This window comes from Cannabis sativa, chromosome 9, assembly GCF_029168945.1.
Source record: "Cannabis sativa cultivar Pink pepper isolate KNU-18-1 chromosome 9, ASM2916894v1, whole genome shotgun sequence".
In the NCBI taxonomy this organism is placed as follows: domain Eukaryota; kingdom Viridiplantae; phylum Streptophyta; class Magnoliopsida; order Rosales; family Cannabaceae; genus Cannabis; species Cannabis sativa.
The window spans coordinates 30,674,882-30,690,205 of NC_083609.1; the positions used below are offsets into that span (position 1 = coordinate 30,674,882).

A 15,324-nucleotide genomic window follows, 5' to 3' on the forward strand; every position below is an offset into this window, starting at 1 on the left:
TTGTGTTCTCCGACCGTTAGCCTCCTAAGCCCCGTGAGCTTCGACCATGAGCTCTCTCAGGATCTCTCTCTTGCCTCATTTTGCCATGTTGAACTCACGCTGCACCAAAGGTATAGTTCTATCTCTCTCTAAATCTCTCTCTATCACTCTTTCGGGATCTCTCTTTTTTAGATCTGTAAATTTTCTATTTCTTTTGTAGGTTTCATCGTTGATAGTGGGGAGCCCCAGCGATGTTCGAGCTTTTTTTCAAATCTGTTTTTTTTTTTTTTTTTTTGTAAAAACTGTATTTTTGTTTGTTAATCGTTATTTGAGTGTGAGCATTTTTCAAATCTGGTTTTGGTTTATTAATCGATGTTTAGTTCAGATAGTATCTCAAATGTGTGTGTGTGTGTGTTTTTATTTTTAAGTTTGTGTCGGTACAAAATTGACAGAAAAAAGTATAAAATATGATTTTTATACTATTCCCGTTGGTTATAAAGGAAGACAATATTTTGATATCCACTGTCCAAAGCCGACGCAGAAAAATACCCTTTTGTGTTTGCTGTGTATACGTCAGTTATGGGAACCGACAAGAATAGTATAAATATCAGTTAAAAATCGACGAAAATTGACCATTTTATAATAGTGTTCGTAAATAAAAAAAAAAAACTAATATACGAATATATGATATCGATATCTAGTTTTTTTTAATTAACATTATTTTTTAGACTATCTTTTGTATTAGATCTAAAATATTTATTCAAGATTTAACATAAACTTAGATTGATGAAGTATTTAAGGTTATTTAACATAGAAAATGACAAATACTCAAAATTCTTTTTTTTTTTTGAAAGGTAAAATTAATTTTTATTAACCTTCGAAATCAGTCACCAAAGTAGGCAACAACTCAGTTGGAATATTTTCCATACTGAAAGTACGATCAGGATAAAATAAAGACGCTCTAGCAAACTCATGAGCGACTCTATTAGCTGACCGCTTAACAAAACAAAAATAGACATTATTTAAACTAGCCAACATGGCTTTGCACTCCTGAATCACACAACCAAAATGAGAAGTCAGAATAGCCGAGTTCCTCAAAGCTTGTACGACCAATAAGCAATCCGTCTCAACCCAAACTGAACTGTATGTTTGGTCTTTGATCCAGCTTAAAGCTTCCCGAAAGATCAGTGCTTCAGCAATAGACGGAGCAATATTACCATTATGTAACTTAGTACAGCCTTCGGTGAGCAAACCATTGTGGTCACGCACCACCAAAGCACTTCCAAATCAATTCTATCCTTCAAAAATAGCTGCATCCACATTGATCTTGATACTATTAACCTGTGGTTTGAACCAACGCTCCATCCCATCATGGTCTTGAAGATCAGACCATAATGACTCAGTTTGAGTTTTTTGAGCGTATTTCCATTGATCAAGATAGCTTTTAGCAGAGGCGACTATATCTGAAATATGAAACGATTTCCCTTGCCATACATCATCATTTCTCGCTCCCCAGACTGCCCAACAAAGAGCAGCAGCCAGGCCTTGTTTTTCTGCTGTCAAAGGCGTGAACACAGTCACGCACCACTCCAGGAAAACACTCCCTGCTGTAGTCACGGTAGTGCCGATGCCTACTCTCTCCCACACCTTTTTAACCACTCTACAAGTTAGTAAAATGTGTGTGATTGTCTCGTCCATCTCCTCACACAAAGGACATCGAGTGTTGACAGGAACACGCTTAGAAGCAAGCTGAGTGAGGGCTGGAAGGCAATTAGAACCGGCTCTCCACATCAGGTTCTTTATCTTTGGTGGCAGCTTCAATGACCATAACGCCTTCCAAAACTCGGAGGCAACTATCTCAGTACCAAGTCCTTTCAGTTTTTGTTGTAAAGTATAAGCACTTATGACCGAATACATGCCATTAGACTCATTAAACCAGCAAAGAGCATCTGAAACTTGGTTTGTGCATAAGGGAATTTGCTTTATCAATCTCTGATCACGCTCCTCAAACAAATCTTTTAGGATATCATCATCCTAAGAGGACATGTCAATGGACATTAAATTGCACACTTTAGCATGTTGAAGGGCTAGATGAGAAGAAATCACTAGCAGTTGGTGATGGTCAGACAGCCATGGTTCATTCAACACGTTAATAGAAGAACCATTCCCAACACTCCAACGAACTCCCGCACGAACAAGAGATTGAATACTCAAAATTCTAAGACTAGAAAATCAAATGAAATAACTCAAAATATATGAAACATAAAATTAATTAGGTAATCTTAATTGAAAAAAATTATTTTAAATATTATTTATAAAATTGTTATAAAAATTGAGTTTATTTTATGAAGAAATTTTTATTTATTGTAAATTTTATTATTAGATAAATTTATTATAAATAAATGTTATAAAATGATAATAATTATATTGAATGTAACACAATATTAATTTACTGTGTATTACCAATTTTTTTTGTCAAATATCAGAATAGAAATTTTCATATAATTATTATTTGATATATCCAAATAATTACTATATATATGCAGTATGCAGTGTAAATACATAGTAGTTGTTTACACACACCTTTCATAAAAAGATAGTGCACTAGACGTGATATATCAATTTTTTTTAACAAAGATGTGCAGTACTGCTAGATCATTTGACTTTTTTTATATATATATATATATATACATATATATATATATATAAACAGAGATAGAAAGAGAGCGTGTGACATTACACGGTGAAAGTCATGTGTTGTGATTAAATGAAGGTGGTACATTTTCTATAAAATAAAAACAAAAGTCATAATATTAATGTAAGTTGAGATAGCCATCGTGCATGCAAATATCACTTTGTCTAATATATTATATCAATTATAACAATTGAAGAGTAATAAAAATAATAAGAATAAGAGAGTGGATTATAAAGAGCATCATCATATAAATAATTGTTGTGGTCCATCGATCTCATTGTCTATATGTATTCTTTTTTTCTTTTTTTTCTGAAAGGATCGTCTGATATGTAGATTATATATCCATAGACAAACTATTAAAAAGGTCATTAGTTCTTGTACTTTAGTAGACGTGGCAAGTGGTGTATTACTACTATATAGTATATCTGCACATTACAAACCTAACAATGACGTATCTAAATATAATATATTCATACATGTATTACATAACTTTGTTAATTATTGGATGAAGAAAAGAAGAAATTACGTATCTCTTCACCTCATATACGGGGTTCAACAAAAAGCTGAAGTAGCAGTTGTGTTGGAATTATTTGGAAGCTTCCAAAAGCTGCCAATGAGATTAGTTTACATCAAAGATAATAATAATAATGATAAAAACTTGAAATCTTGAAACTGCTCATACAAAAATACTCCAAAACTGTCTTCTTATAACATTTATTTTTTCTACTCCTAATCTATTTAATACTATCCAGCTAATTAACAACGGACAGATTACAACTATATAAAATTAGATTTATTGAACTAAAACTTTAGATAATAACCTTACGAAAAAAAAAAAACTTTAGATTGATAATAAATATCAAAATACTTTTCGCATGTAGAAAAATTTATGAAAAATGATCTTTAGTTTAAACCCACGTTAAAATCAATAGCAAAAGTCACATTAAGCATTTTCGATCAGTTATTCTGCACAAGAAATACTAATGAAAAAATGTGTCATAATTATCATATTTAACTGTTTTGTATTATATGAGCCCTAATTCCCAAATGTCCGATCACATGGAATCTAACTGTAAAAGTGCCACATTTATGAACGGGCATCCCTCATATTTTCTAATTTTTATAACCATATATATTTTAAATATTATTTTGTTAAAAAATTAAAAAAAAAAAAAAAAAAAAAAACACACAACTAAATATTATTATATATCATAGTGGACAATTAAGAGACAAAAGGCATACTCCCAACCGTAAGTAGTTGTTTTTACTTTACCCACCAAGGGTGGCAATTGTGTGGTAAGAGTACTATTAACAAATGTGTAACCATTATTTTATTAGGCGTTTGATTTTTTAGATATCCTTAATTAATTTTTTTTTTATTTGTTTTGGTTAGATTACTTCATATTTTATTAAAATATAAAAGCAAACAACCTTAGTTGTCCACATACTTAACGGTAACGTTATTGATTTTGATCACAGGCGTGGGGTTCTATTAATTATTACTGTCTTTTGTATTAATTTTCCCTAAAATCATCGAAATATGCTCATCACAACATTTCCTCGATTCCTGATATTTAAGATATAATATTATTTCAAAAAAATATAATATAATATTTAAAATTGACATTGCCACACCCAGAACCATATTTCTTTATCTATTCTATATAAAATGTGCCTATATAACTGAAATTCTTGGTTTATGAGAAATTCATGGGTGAATTTTTATTTTTATTTGATAAAATAATAAAATATTATTTATATATAATAAAATAATAATAAAACAAATCCTATTAATATTTGAACTGATATTTAGCATATTTCAATTCTATATATAATTACAACTATAACTTTAGAAATTAAAAATATATATACATAAAATAAATTAAACTTTAAACCGCATATACAATTAGTTTGTTGAGAGAGATCAGGAAAAGAACGAATTATATATGGAATTTTTTTTTACCAAATCGTCCTCCAATTTCAGGTTTTGATCTAATTGGGTCTTCTTTTTATTCGTAAATCATCACCCAATTTTTAAGATTAATTTTTCATTAATTATTTATTGTATTCCTTTTCCTATTACAATTTGGACATTCCCATGGGATCACACATAATATTCCAATCCGCACTTCTTTTTTTTCTTCTTCACAACTTAATAACAAAATATATAAGTAAGAATAATAATAAAAAAGAAGCGTGACTTTTTTCAAAGTTCACAAAGCTAAGCATCAATGGGAAAAAAACCCAACAAAGTTTACAGCTAATAAATGATTTTAAGTGCTCGGCATATGCATTAGTTTCCAGGAGCAAAGTTTTTTAAAGTTACGTAATAATTTACATATATGTTGCAAACACAATATACAAAAAATAAAGAAGAATATGGAAGAAAGAATAGACCATTATTCACATCTATAAAGGCGGTAGAGATAATAATAGAAACTTTTTATTTTTTTTTCTTTTTGAGTAAAGATAAATATGAAATTTAAATCGCATAGAGTTTTATTTTAATAAAATATAGTATTTTAAAATAATTTAATAGTATTTTGTTATAGAATACTATCACTTTTTGTTAAACATGGTTTTCACTTTTTGTCATATTCAATTTATCAACGAAAAAATGAACAATTCAGATATATGCGGACCCGGCTAGAATGAAAAGTGCAAAATACAAAAATTACACTATTGTCTCTATCAAAGCAAATGAAGATTGAAATCCACCAATGACTATCATTAGTTTTCTTATCGACAATTTTTAGACAAATGCTATCTTCAATTATCAATAATTTAGAGATTGATTTTAAATTTTCTTTTTATCTTACACTCATTTAACTAATGTTTCTTTAAGTATTGGAACATCAATTTTTAATTTATTTTTGGATTAAATTAAGAACATATTTAAATCATCAAGCTTTCTTAAACACTAATATATTGCATTCGGTATTCACTTTTAATTGACAACATTATAAAATATAATATTTAGATACACATAATAATAATCTCACCTAATAATTAATAATATTTTTTCTTTAATTTTTAATTGTATCACTTTCATATAATATAGAAAAAAACTAGCATAAATTTAGTATACGTGCCTCGCACGTAATTTTTTGCTAGTATATTAAAAGTGCCTTAAAAGAATATTCTGTTAAATTTAACGATAGGAACGATTAGATTAAAGGCTTACACGATTTTTTTTTAAAGCCAAAAAATTAAACAATCTTTTTTTAAACGTTTAAACTCAATAATTAAACCCAAAAAATTAAACAATCTTTTTTTAATTAAAAAAAACTATACCGATATCCACCCTAAATAAAAATCATCAATATAAAGTTTAACGTTTATAACCGTTAACTTTCAAAAATATATAAATAATTAAACCTAAAAAAAATTAAACAATCTTACGTTTAAACCCAATAATTAAACCAAAAAATATTAATATTAATATTGTTACACTTAAGCTTATTTTTTTTTTAAACCCAAAAAATTAAACAATCTTTATTTAAACATTTAAACCCAATAATTAAACCCAAAAAATTAAACAATCTTTTTTTTTTAAATTAAAAAAAAAACTACACCGATACCCACCCTAAATAACAATCATCAATATAAAATTTAAATTCTATACAAAAAAAAATCGTTTATAACATAAAACATTTGAATAACAATGTGTATATTATAAGTTTATATACACAATTATGACATTCTTAACAATTAGTTTTATAAAACATACCGTTTATAACATAATTTACAATTAGTCACTAAATTCTTAAACAAAAACTACAAGAATTTAAAATAAAACTAATATTTACGTGGCTTGCCACGTAACTCTATCTAGTATATATATATGAGTGTATATCGTAGGTTCAATTTGACAAGCCAAATCGTTACATAGAATTACAATTGTGATTTATATATTTTTTCTGTTTTACTATAATTAATTTTTCTTAAAACGTGTTTTTGAAATATTATTTCTACACGGAAAAGCAGAAGAATGAAAACAAAGATATCTGTAACCTGTTACGCTGTAACATAAGTGTACCTATAAGTACATATATTAAAGTCATTAATTAAAATCATCCAAGTAACTAGTATATATGATCATTTGGTACAATATTCGTTGACATTTTCACTGTCAATATTTTTTGTAGAAACCAAAAACCTTACCTAATTAATCCATCATGAATGATGAAAGTCATTTCCCGGCGATAATTTATGGTAATTATAAATTCAAACCTTCATTAAAATATTAATATTATTTCAGTTATACAATGCATTAACATCCTTCTAAACGTTAATATATATTATTTTTTAGTAAAAATTGTGGATCTTTCTCAAATATAATTTACATATTGTATTTTACAAAATGGAACGTAAACACTAATATTAAAATTAAATTAGGAATCATGTTAGAAAGAGTATGTTTCAAGATTATAGGGCTTAAACAATATTATTTTTTAACAAAAATCGGATTTAGAGTATATCATCATGCTTTTTTTTTTTTTTTGTGTGTCTGAACATCATTTGAAAGGTTCAATACTTTTGTTTTTTTAATGAGAAGAGTTCAAGTATATACCTTTTTTTTAAAGAGAACAGTTCAAGTATGGTCGATGACAACACAAGTACTGCTGTAGATATCTATATTTTTTTTTCTTTTGAAAGATATCTCATTTCCTAGCTAATAGTAATTTTCTTTGAATTTATTATTAGTTCATTGACTCTAATTGTTGTTTGCAGCTAAATATATATATCTTTACATACTATTTATTATATTACTATTAATTGGTCAATAGAAAGAAAAGGCACATGGATTTTTTTTCATTCATGTACGTAATTAAGACACATATGTATACATACACTAATGGTTGAAAACGAGCATTACACCAATGATTAGAGTTGGTAATAATATATTATTAATTTTTATTACTTCGTTATTCTCATAGTATACGCTACCTTGCCAAAATATAACAGAATAGTGCCCAACTATTTGATTTATAAATTATTATTATCTTTATTATTAAAGCTTAAAAAGTCTTAAAAAGCTTAAAAAAAAAAAAAAAAAAAAAAGCTTAAAAGGTCAAATGTGATTAGTTACCGACAAATATATAGATAATAAATTGTTGGAAATCGTTATTGGTGAGCCCTGAAATCACTCCTCCCGCAATTAATGTGATATATATATATATCTATATATATATATATATATATATATATGCATACTTGCACGGGACTTTGTTCCACATGGAACATTCCAAATCGTTAGCTATTACCTTTTTTTTTTTTTTGAAAAAGGAAGACCTGTATTGCAGAAAAAGGAAAACAATAGAGTACATGTTACAGGTTACAAACAAAGTTTTGATCTTTCCAAAAAACTTCCTGAACTAGTCCTAATGCAAACTTAGCAAGGTTATGAGCATCTTCATTGTGCTCCCTAGATATGTGAACAAATTTAACATTAGGAATACAAGAGAGGAAGTTTTTGATATCCTTAGCAAATCTGTTTAAAAGAATATTGTGAGATGCATCATTACTAATGTAGTCCACCAGCATTTTGCAATCCGAAACTATGAGATCCGGCTGTATGTTTCGATGATAGCACCACGAGAGAGCATGACAGAGTGCATGAGCCTCCATTAACAAAGGCGATTGAATACCTGTCCATGGAGTTGCTACCGAGAGGACCATGTCGCTGCTGTTATTGAATAACGCCATACCGAAGCCTGTCTTATTTGATTCTGTGTTTTGGGCAGCATCAACAGCTAACATTAAACCAAATGAGGGGTGATCTTTAGTAGTAGCACCAGCTGAGCAAAAGGAATGAGCCCCTGTTGGGAGGGTACACCTGTTATGTTGATGAAATAGATCCAAATAATCATAAGTTGACTGTACCAAGAGACCAGGGGCCGTGTGTTTCTGATGATGGAGATATTCATTTCTTCCATGCCAAAGCTTCCAAAGCAAACACAAGAAAAGTTGGTAGTCCCGATCCGTGAAAGTTGAAGCAGCCATATACATTATTTCCCTGCAAGTTAGTTCCATATATTTTAAAATAAAAGATGAGAAATGAGTTAATTTCCATACCTTCTGGACAGTTGGGCATCTGAAAATGGCATGCTCTAGGGACTCAGTGTGGTAATAACAGCGACAGCAATGTGGTGAAGAAATTATCTTCCTTTTGTGCATGTTGCAGCTAGTGGGAAGGACATCGTAAAAGGCTCGCCAAATGAAGTGTTTGACTTTTGAAGGAAGGTTCTGAGTCCACAACTGTTTCCACCAGTTTTGGTTGATCAAACCATCAGAAGTTGAGGGCTCATCTTTATGCAACAAGGCATGAGCTTTGTGGTAGCCAGAGTTGACAGAATAATTACCATGTGGTGTGTAAGACCAGTAGCAGGTATCTGAATACTGGGAGGGTAGTATAGGAATAGACTCAATGGCTTGGCTAATGTCAATGGGGAAAATGGTTCTGATACGGTTGGTATCCCATTGGTGGGAAGAGGTCATAAGATCAGACACAGTAGAGCAACCATCTGAGAGGTGTTTGAGATAAGAAATCTTTCCATAACCAGGGATCTAAGCATCATTAAAAATTGAAGTGTTTGTACCATTACCTATTGACTTTCTGAGCCCTGAGATAAGCAATTCCTTTCCCCAGGAGATACTGACCCAAACAAAAGAAGGTCTACGACCTTTGCTAGCCTCAAGAAAAGTGTTTTGCGGGAAATAACGAGCTTTAAGCAGGGTGGCTACAAGGGAATGAGGTGCCTGAAGAATGCGCCAAGCTTGCTTAGCCAACATCGCTTGATTAAAAGCCTTCATTGAACGGAATCCAAGTCCGCCGTGGAACTTAGAGCGACTGAGAAAGGACCAATTCTTCCAATGAATCTTCCTGTTACTTTCTGATCCTCCCCACCAAAAACTAGCCATCATGGATTCAAGCTTTGAGTGGAAGGAAACAGGTAGTTTAAAACAGGACATGGCGTAAGAAGGGATTGCCTGCACCACAGCTTTCAAAAGTATTTCTTTCCCACCTTTCGAGAAGTGCTTTGAGTTCCATTTATTCAAATGTGACCAAGCACGATCTGTAAGGTAATTGAAGATTTCTTTTTTAGTTCTCCCAAAGGTTTGGGGAAGCCCCAGGTACTTCTCGAAGGAATTCCGAACCGGAATACCCAAGATAGAGGTGATATGGTTTTTGATGTTCTCCTCCGTATTAGGCGAAAAGAAGAGAGATGATTTATTGTAATTTACCATCTGACCTGAAGCAGAACTGTAATCCTGCAGGACATTCTTTATGGTGTTTGCGGAGTTTGACGAGGCAGGACTGAAAAGCAGGCTGTCATCCGCGAAGAAAAGGTGGGATATGATTGGGGCAGTGCGAGCTATTTTTAAACCAAGCCCCTGGGTACGGGAGTTGTTGGGTAGTGTCTTCTGAGATATTAGAGAAGAAAGACCTTCGGAGCAGAGGAGAAAGAGGTAGGGGGAAAGGGGGTCACCTTGGCGTATACCCCTAGATGGGATAACTTTGCCAAGGATCTGCTGATTGATAGAAAAGGAGAAAGATACTGTCGAAATGCAAGCCATCACCAGATTGATAAAACGATCAGGGAAATTGAATCTGGTCATGACTTGTCTAATGAATCTCCATTCAACGCAATCAAAGGCCTTTGCCATATCCAGTTTAATGGCCATCCAGCCATGTCGCCCAGATTTTCGATGAGATAAAGCATGGTAGACTTCCTGACCAATTATAATGTTATCTGATATTAGGCGATCAGGAAGAAAAGCGCTTTGGGCGGGAGATATAATACGACTCAGGATGGGCTTAAGCCGGTTGACAAGGACTCTAGAAATGATTTTATAAAAGGTCGAGCAAAGACTGATGGGACGATAATCGGTTACTTGTTGAGGATGGGAATGTTTGGGGATAAGAACGATAACAGTGTGGTTAATGGTCGCTATGTTCGCATCCCCATTCAGAAAGCTTTTTGCAGCCAGAGTCACATCCTTTCCAACAATGCCCCAATTTTTTTGGAAAAAAGAACCATTAAACCCATCAGAGCCAGGGGCCTTGTCACTGGCTAATTGAAAGGTAGCTTTTTTGATCTCGGAGTCAGTGTATGGGCAACTGAGGGAGTTAATCTCAGGTTCAGTCAGGTGATTTTTGATGCCAGAGAGAACACGATTTATGGTTTCCTCGTTAGGATTCTGACTGGTAAAAAGTTGATCAAAATACTGCTCAATCGTGCTCACAAGAGCTTGATTATCAGTGGCTGTTGATCCATCGGGATTTAACAAAGAGGTGATTTTGTTTTGAGCTCGCCTTGAGGAAGCAAAGTGATGGAAGTATTTCGTATTTTTGTCCCCTAGTTTAAGCCAATTCACTCGAGATCTTTGCTTCCAGTAATCTTCCTCTTTGTACAAAAGATGATCAAGCTCAAGCTCAAGTCGCCGCCCAAGTTGAAGCTGATGCTCTGTGGGAAAAGAGTAACTTTGCACCTTCTTAAGGTTGGACTGTAGAGCTCTAATTTTGGAAGCTATGGGGGGACCCAGAGATTTTTTCCAAGTTTGAAGGTGCTTCGAACAACGTTGAAGTTTCTTAGATAAATTGACAATCTCATCAGTATTATTGCTTTGTGAATTTGAAAACCAGGCCTGTTTTAGGCCGTCTTCGAACCCAGGTTCAGCCATCCACAGTTTGTCGAAAAAGAAGCGATTTTGGTGATGTTGAGGGCCAGGAATGTGGTGGAGATTCAAAACCAGAGGACGATGATCAGATCCAAAGTATTCTTCATGGGTAAGATGATAGTTTGGAAATAGAACATCCCATTCAGAATTGGAAATTCCCCAGTCGATATGCTCTTGAGTGTGAGAGTGCTGGCTTTGTTTATTTGTCCAGGTGAACGGATTGCCCGTAAATTTTAGATCATGGAGGGCAAAGGAATCGAGAAAATTTCGAAAGTGTGTTGAAGGCACACGAGCCGCGTCTCCCCCAATTTTATCAGTTGAGTTTAAGTAGTCATTAAAGTCGCCCAAGATTAGCCAGGGAGAATTATGGACATTGGATCCAATTCTGTTAAGAACATTCCAAGAGTGCATTTTTTGGGAATGATGTGGTGCCCCATAGAAACCAGTGAAGTAAAAAGCAGAAAAGTTATTAGGCTTGAGATAGCAATAAAAATGACTTATATTATATGACAAAAGGGTTACATCAATATCATGAGACCAAAGCAACAAAAGACCTCCACTGAGGCCGACTCGAGGGACTTCTAAGCCATTAGGAAAATTAAGATTTAACTTAAACCTAGTTAAAGCACCAGCAGGGAGTTTAGACTCCATAATAAACAAAAGTGCGGGCTTATACTTCCTAGTTAATAGGGAGAGGGATCGGAATGCTCGTTTACTCCCTAATCCACGAGCATTCCAGCTTATGACAATCATGGCGCTTGGCGGGTGCGCTGCGCAGCACCCGCCTCATCAATGTATCCTTCATCAAGGGAGCGAGCTAGATCACGAGTACGTTTGAGCATCTTTCGAAATTCAATTTCATTGATACTTGGGGGACGCTTAGGCTTATATCGACGGACAGGGGGCGAGGCCGTGGCTGGTGATGATGAAGATCCAACGGTAAAATTCAAAGGCTGATTGGCGTTGAGATCCGCCATGATAGTAGCGAAAGCTTGAGACACAGGGACTGTGTACCCGGTTGTATCAGAAGTGTTTAGAGCCATATTGGCAGCAGGTGAGGCCACAGTAGGATTAGCTACAGCCGCTTGTTCAGAGAGAGATATATCATTGTTGCTTTGAGTATTTGGCTCATTGGTAATTGGGTATGGTAAGGTAGGGGCATGTCTAGGAGTGGGGCTATCAAGGTCAACAACCACACCCATGTTTTGCCAGGCCGAGAGAGAAGGAGCAGAGTTTGGGTTAAAGTGATCACGGTTAAGAGAGATATTGTGAGGATTTTGGGTCATGAAACAGCCAACCGGGGTAGTTCTTGGTTGATGGAGATGCTGGATTCCAAAATCAGAGGTTGGTTCATTGTAAAGCGGTTCAGATATGATTTGGGTAGATGGGTGTCGAGGGCTGGGAGGAGGGGCCAGTGAGACAGGGTTGGAGATATGGGGGCGGAGGCGAGTTCTAGTGTTGGCTATGTAGAAAGGATTGGAGGTTATGCGTATCTTGGCTCCCAAAGTGTGATCATATTGGAGTAGAGGAGGGGCAGAGGATGAATCACACTTAGCAAGGAATTCAGGGCAGTGATTGACAATATGATTAAGCCGGCCACAGTAATGGCAAAAGTCAGGCAAATTTTCGAATCGAAACTCTAACCAAACAGGGGCTGCCATCCCTTGAAAATGGAAACCTGTTCCACGGGGAAGAGGTTGAGTAATATCAATCTCAATTCTTACTCTAAGGTATGGACCCCAGGTCTCCTTAAGGGAAGCAGTATCAACCTCAATGAATCGACCCAGTACCTCCCCCAATTTCCTAGCAAGAGCTCGAGAACGCTTCAGAAAAGGAATTCCAGATACTTGAATCCAAAAGGGAGTCGAAGTAAGCATATCTGCATTGACGATTGAACCAGCTTCCAGAGGAGACATGACTATAAGTTTATAGTCGAAGTGCCATGGTTGACCAATAAGGACACGCCTGCGGTCACCAAAGCAGCCAAACTCAACTGTAAAAAAATTTGGCTCTTTTTCCAGAACATTGATAGAGTAGCGTTCAGGCCACATTTCTCTCAGACGTTTTTTGAAGGCTTCAGGATTAAAGTGACGATTGGTTAGCAATTTGACTGCAAGAAAAGCTGAAGGCTCCTCTCTGTTTTCATCTTCAGGCAACTCAGTTGATTCGACAAAGGAGTGTATTTTGGTTTCGACTTCGGTTAGGTTCAAATTAGCAGAGAGATTGTTGGTCAGTTCTTCCATAGGGACAGGAATTTGAGGCCAGCAAAAGGAATAAAGGAGGAGTAAAACAAGGGAATGGATGGGATACGAATAACACAGGGTTTTGTGCGGTAATTGTGCCTGGTACAAAGCTGTTAGATTCTTTATATAAGGAAAGAAAATTTGGATCAATAACTCCCAGGGATTTTCCCAAATAGGAAATAAATACCTCATGTCAGAGAGGGTAATGATACAAATGGAATTTGCAGTGGCTCTTAGATCTATTCTAGTGGTTCTGTGTAAGAAGTAGAGGTCGCCTAAAAGGGTAGGATTAATGATTATCCATGGGGGTGCAGAAGGAATTGATTTTCCTAATTTAGCATCGGCTAGGGCTAAGATGGGAAGAAATTGGGCATGATTAATGAAGCAAGAGAAGAGCAAGCATAAATATAATTTCAGGCAGTAATGATCAGATGGGACGCAAATGGGGAAATTAATACTGAGAAGAAGGTTACCTGCATTTGTGGAGATGTCTTCGAAGATGGATTTGCCCAGATGAGTACCAGCCGTTTTCGTTATAAATGCTGAAGGGACAGGTTCCTTCCCACCGCCACCAGGAATTGAAAGCCAGGGACGGACGAAAACGCCGATTAACGGCGACGACGACAGTAGACGGCAACTACACATTGAGATCCCTAGAGATACCCTTTCAGAGAGCACCGGAGGAGTCGTTAGCTATTACCTTTGGTTTAATATAAATGACACAAAATTAATAGTATCTACCTATTAACTAGTTTTAATGCAACTTTAATAACAAATTTCAATTCCAATCTATGTATAAATTTTTGATTAGCTTATTTAGTAAAAAGTGCAATTAATTAGTATATTTAATTATACTAGATTGATTATGTGGAATACTCGTATAATTAATTTTTTTAATTAAATTTAATTAAGTAATATTAAGTACAATACATGCATTTTTTTAATTAGGTAATGTACTTTTATTGTTTAATTTTTGAAATAGGATTTGAATTTTTAATCATTAGAATTGTTTTTTTTTATCTATTACAGTTATATTGATGTGCTATTTAAATGTGATTATATTTTTTTAAAGAGAAATATTTAAATGTGATTATATATACGTATTTTATATGTACAATAAAAGAATAAAAGAATAAATTTTATTGTTATACGTACGTATTTTGTATTGATCTCTATATATGTTAAAAAATATTTTGACAAAATTTGAGTTTGATTAGAGAATTAATTACTTTCAAGATACATCAATATATATTTAAAAAAATAATAATAGTGATAGATATATTTTTAATTTGTAGTTAGGAGAATGTGGTTAGAATAAAATGTACAAATTATGAAATATATATCTTTTATATATAGATGTAATTTTTATATTTAAATATATATGATAAAATTAATTTTTTTATATGAAATATCTATATAATTTTTATTTTTCAATATATATATACAATAATATTATAAAATTAATAAAAAATATTACGTTAAATAATTGGGATATTCGGTTAAAGTTAACGGAGAAAACTAAAAAATATCGTTAAACCAAAAATTTCGTTACATAACTACATTTTATATAGAATAGACATAATAATTTACTTGCTCACTAATGGACTTAGGTTTTCATCTTTTTTTTATTTTTTTATTTTCACTTTGCTCTAATTAGAAGCGTTTCTGCAAGCAATTTCCTTTCTTTTTCAATAATAATAATAAAATAAAATATAATTTGTT

The 15,324-nt window shown here is 33.4% G+C and overlaps 1 protein-coding gene across 1 annotated transcript; it reads right to left on the reverse strand.

The window, feature by feature from the left end:
* Positions 1–849: 849 nt before the first annotated feature.
* Positions 850–12,112, reverse strand: LOC133031354 (uncharacterized). Its single transcript, XM_061104839.1, has 5 exons — positions 9,338–12,112; positions 8,010–9,244; positions 2,086–2,203; positions 1,314–2,013; positions 850–1,217 (listed from the first exon to the last, which is right to left on the reverse strand). Exons 1-5 carry the CDS (start codon positions 12,110–12,112, stop codon positions 850–852), a joined length of 5,196 nt encoding a protein of 1,731 aa, XP_060960822.1.
* Positions 12,113–15,324: the final 3,212 nt, after the last annotated feature.

What these genes read in the sequence shown, in the direction of transcription:
- LOC133031354 (XM_061104839.1), bottom strand. Translation starts at nt 12,112, where the DNA reads ATGATTGTCATAAGCTGGAATGCTCGTGGATTAGGGAGTAAACGAGCA. An exon ending in GTAGACCTTCTTTTGTTTGG is followed by an intron (nt 9,245 to 9,337) that starts GTCAGTATCTCC and finishes AATGATGCTTAG; the next exon opens with ATCCCTGGTTATGGAAAGAT. An exon ending in CTGACCATCACCAACTGCTA is followed by an intron (nt 2,014 to 2,085) that starts GTGATTTCTTCT and finishes ATGTCCTCTTAG; the next exon opens with GATGATGATATCCTAAAAGA.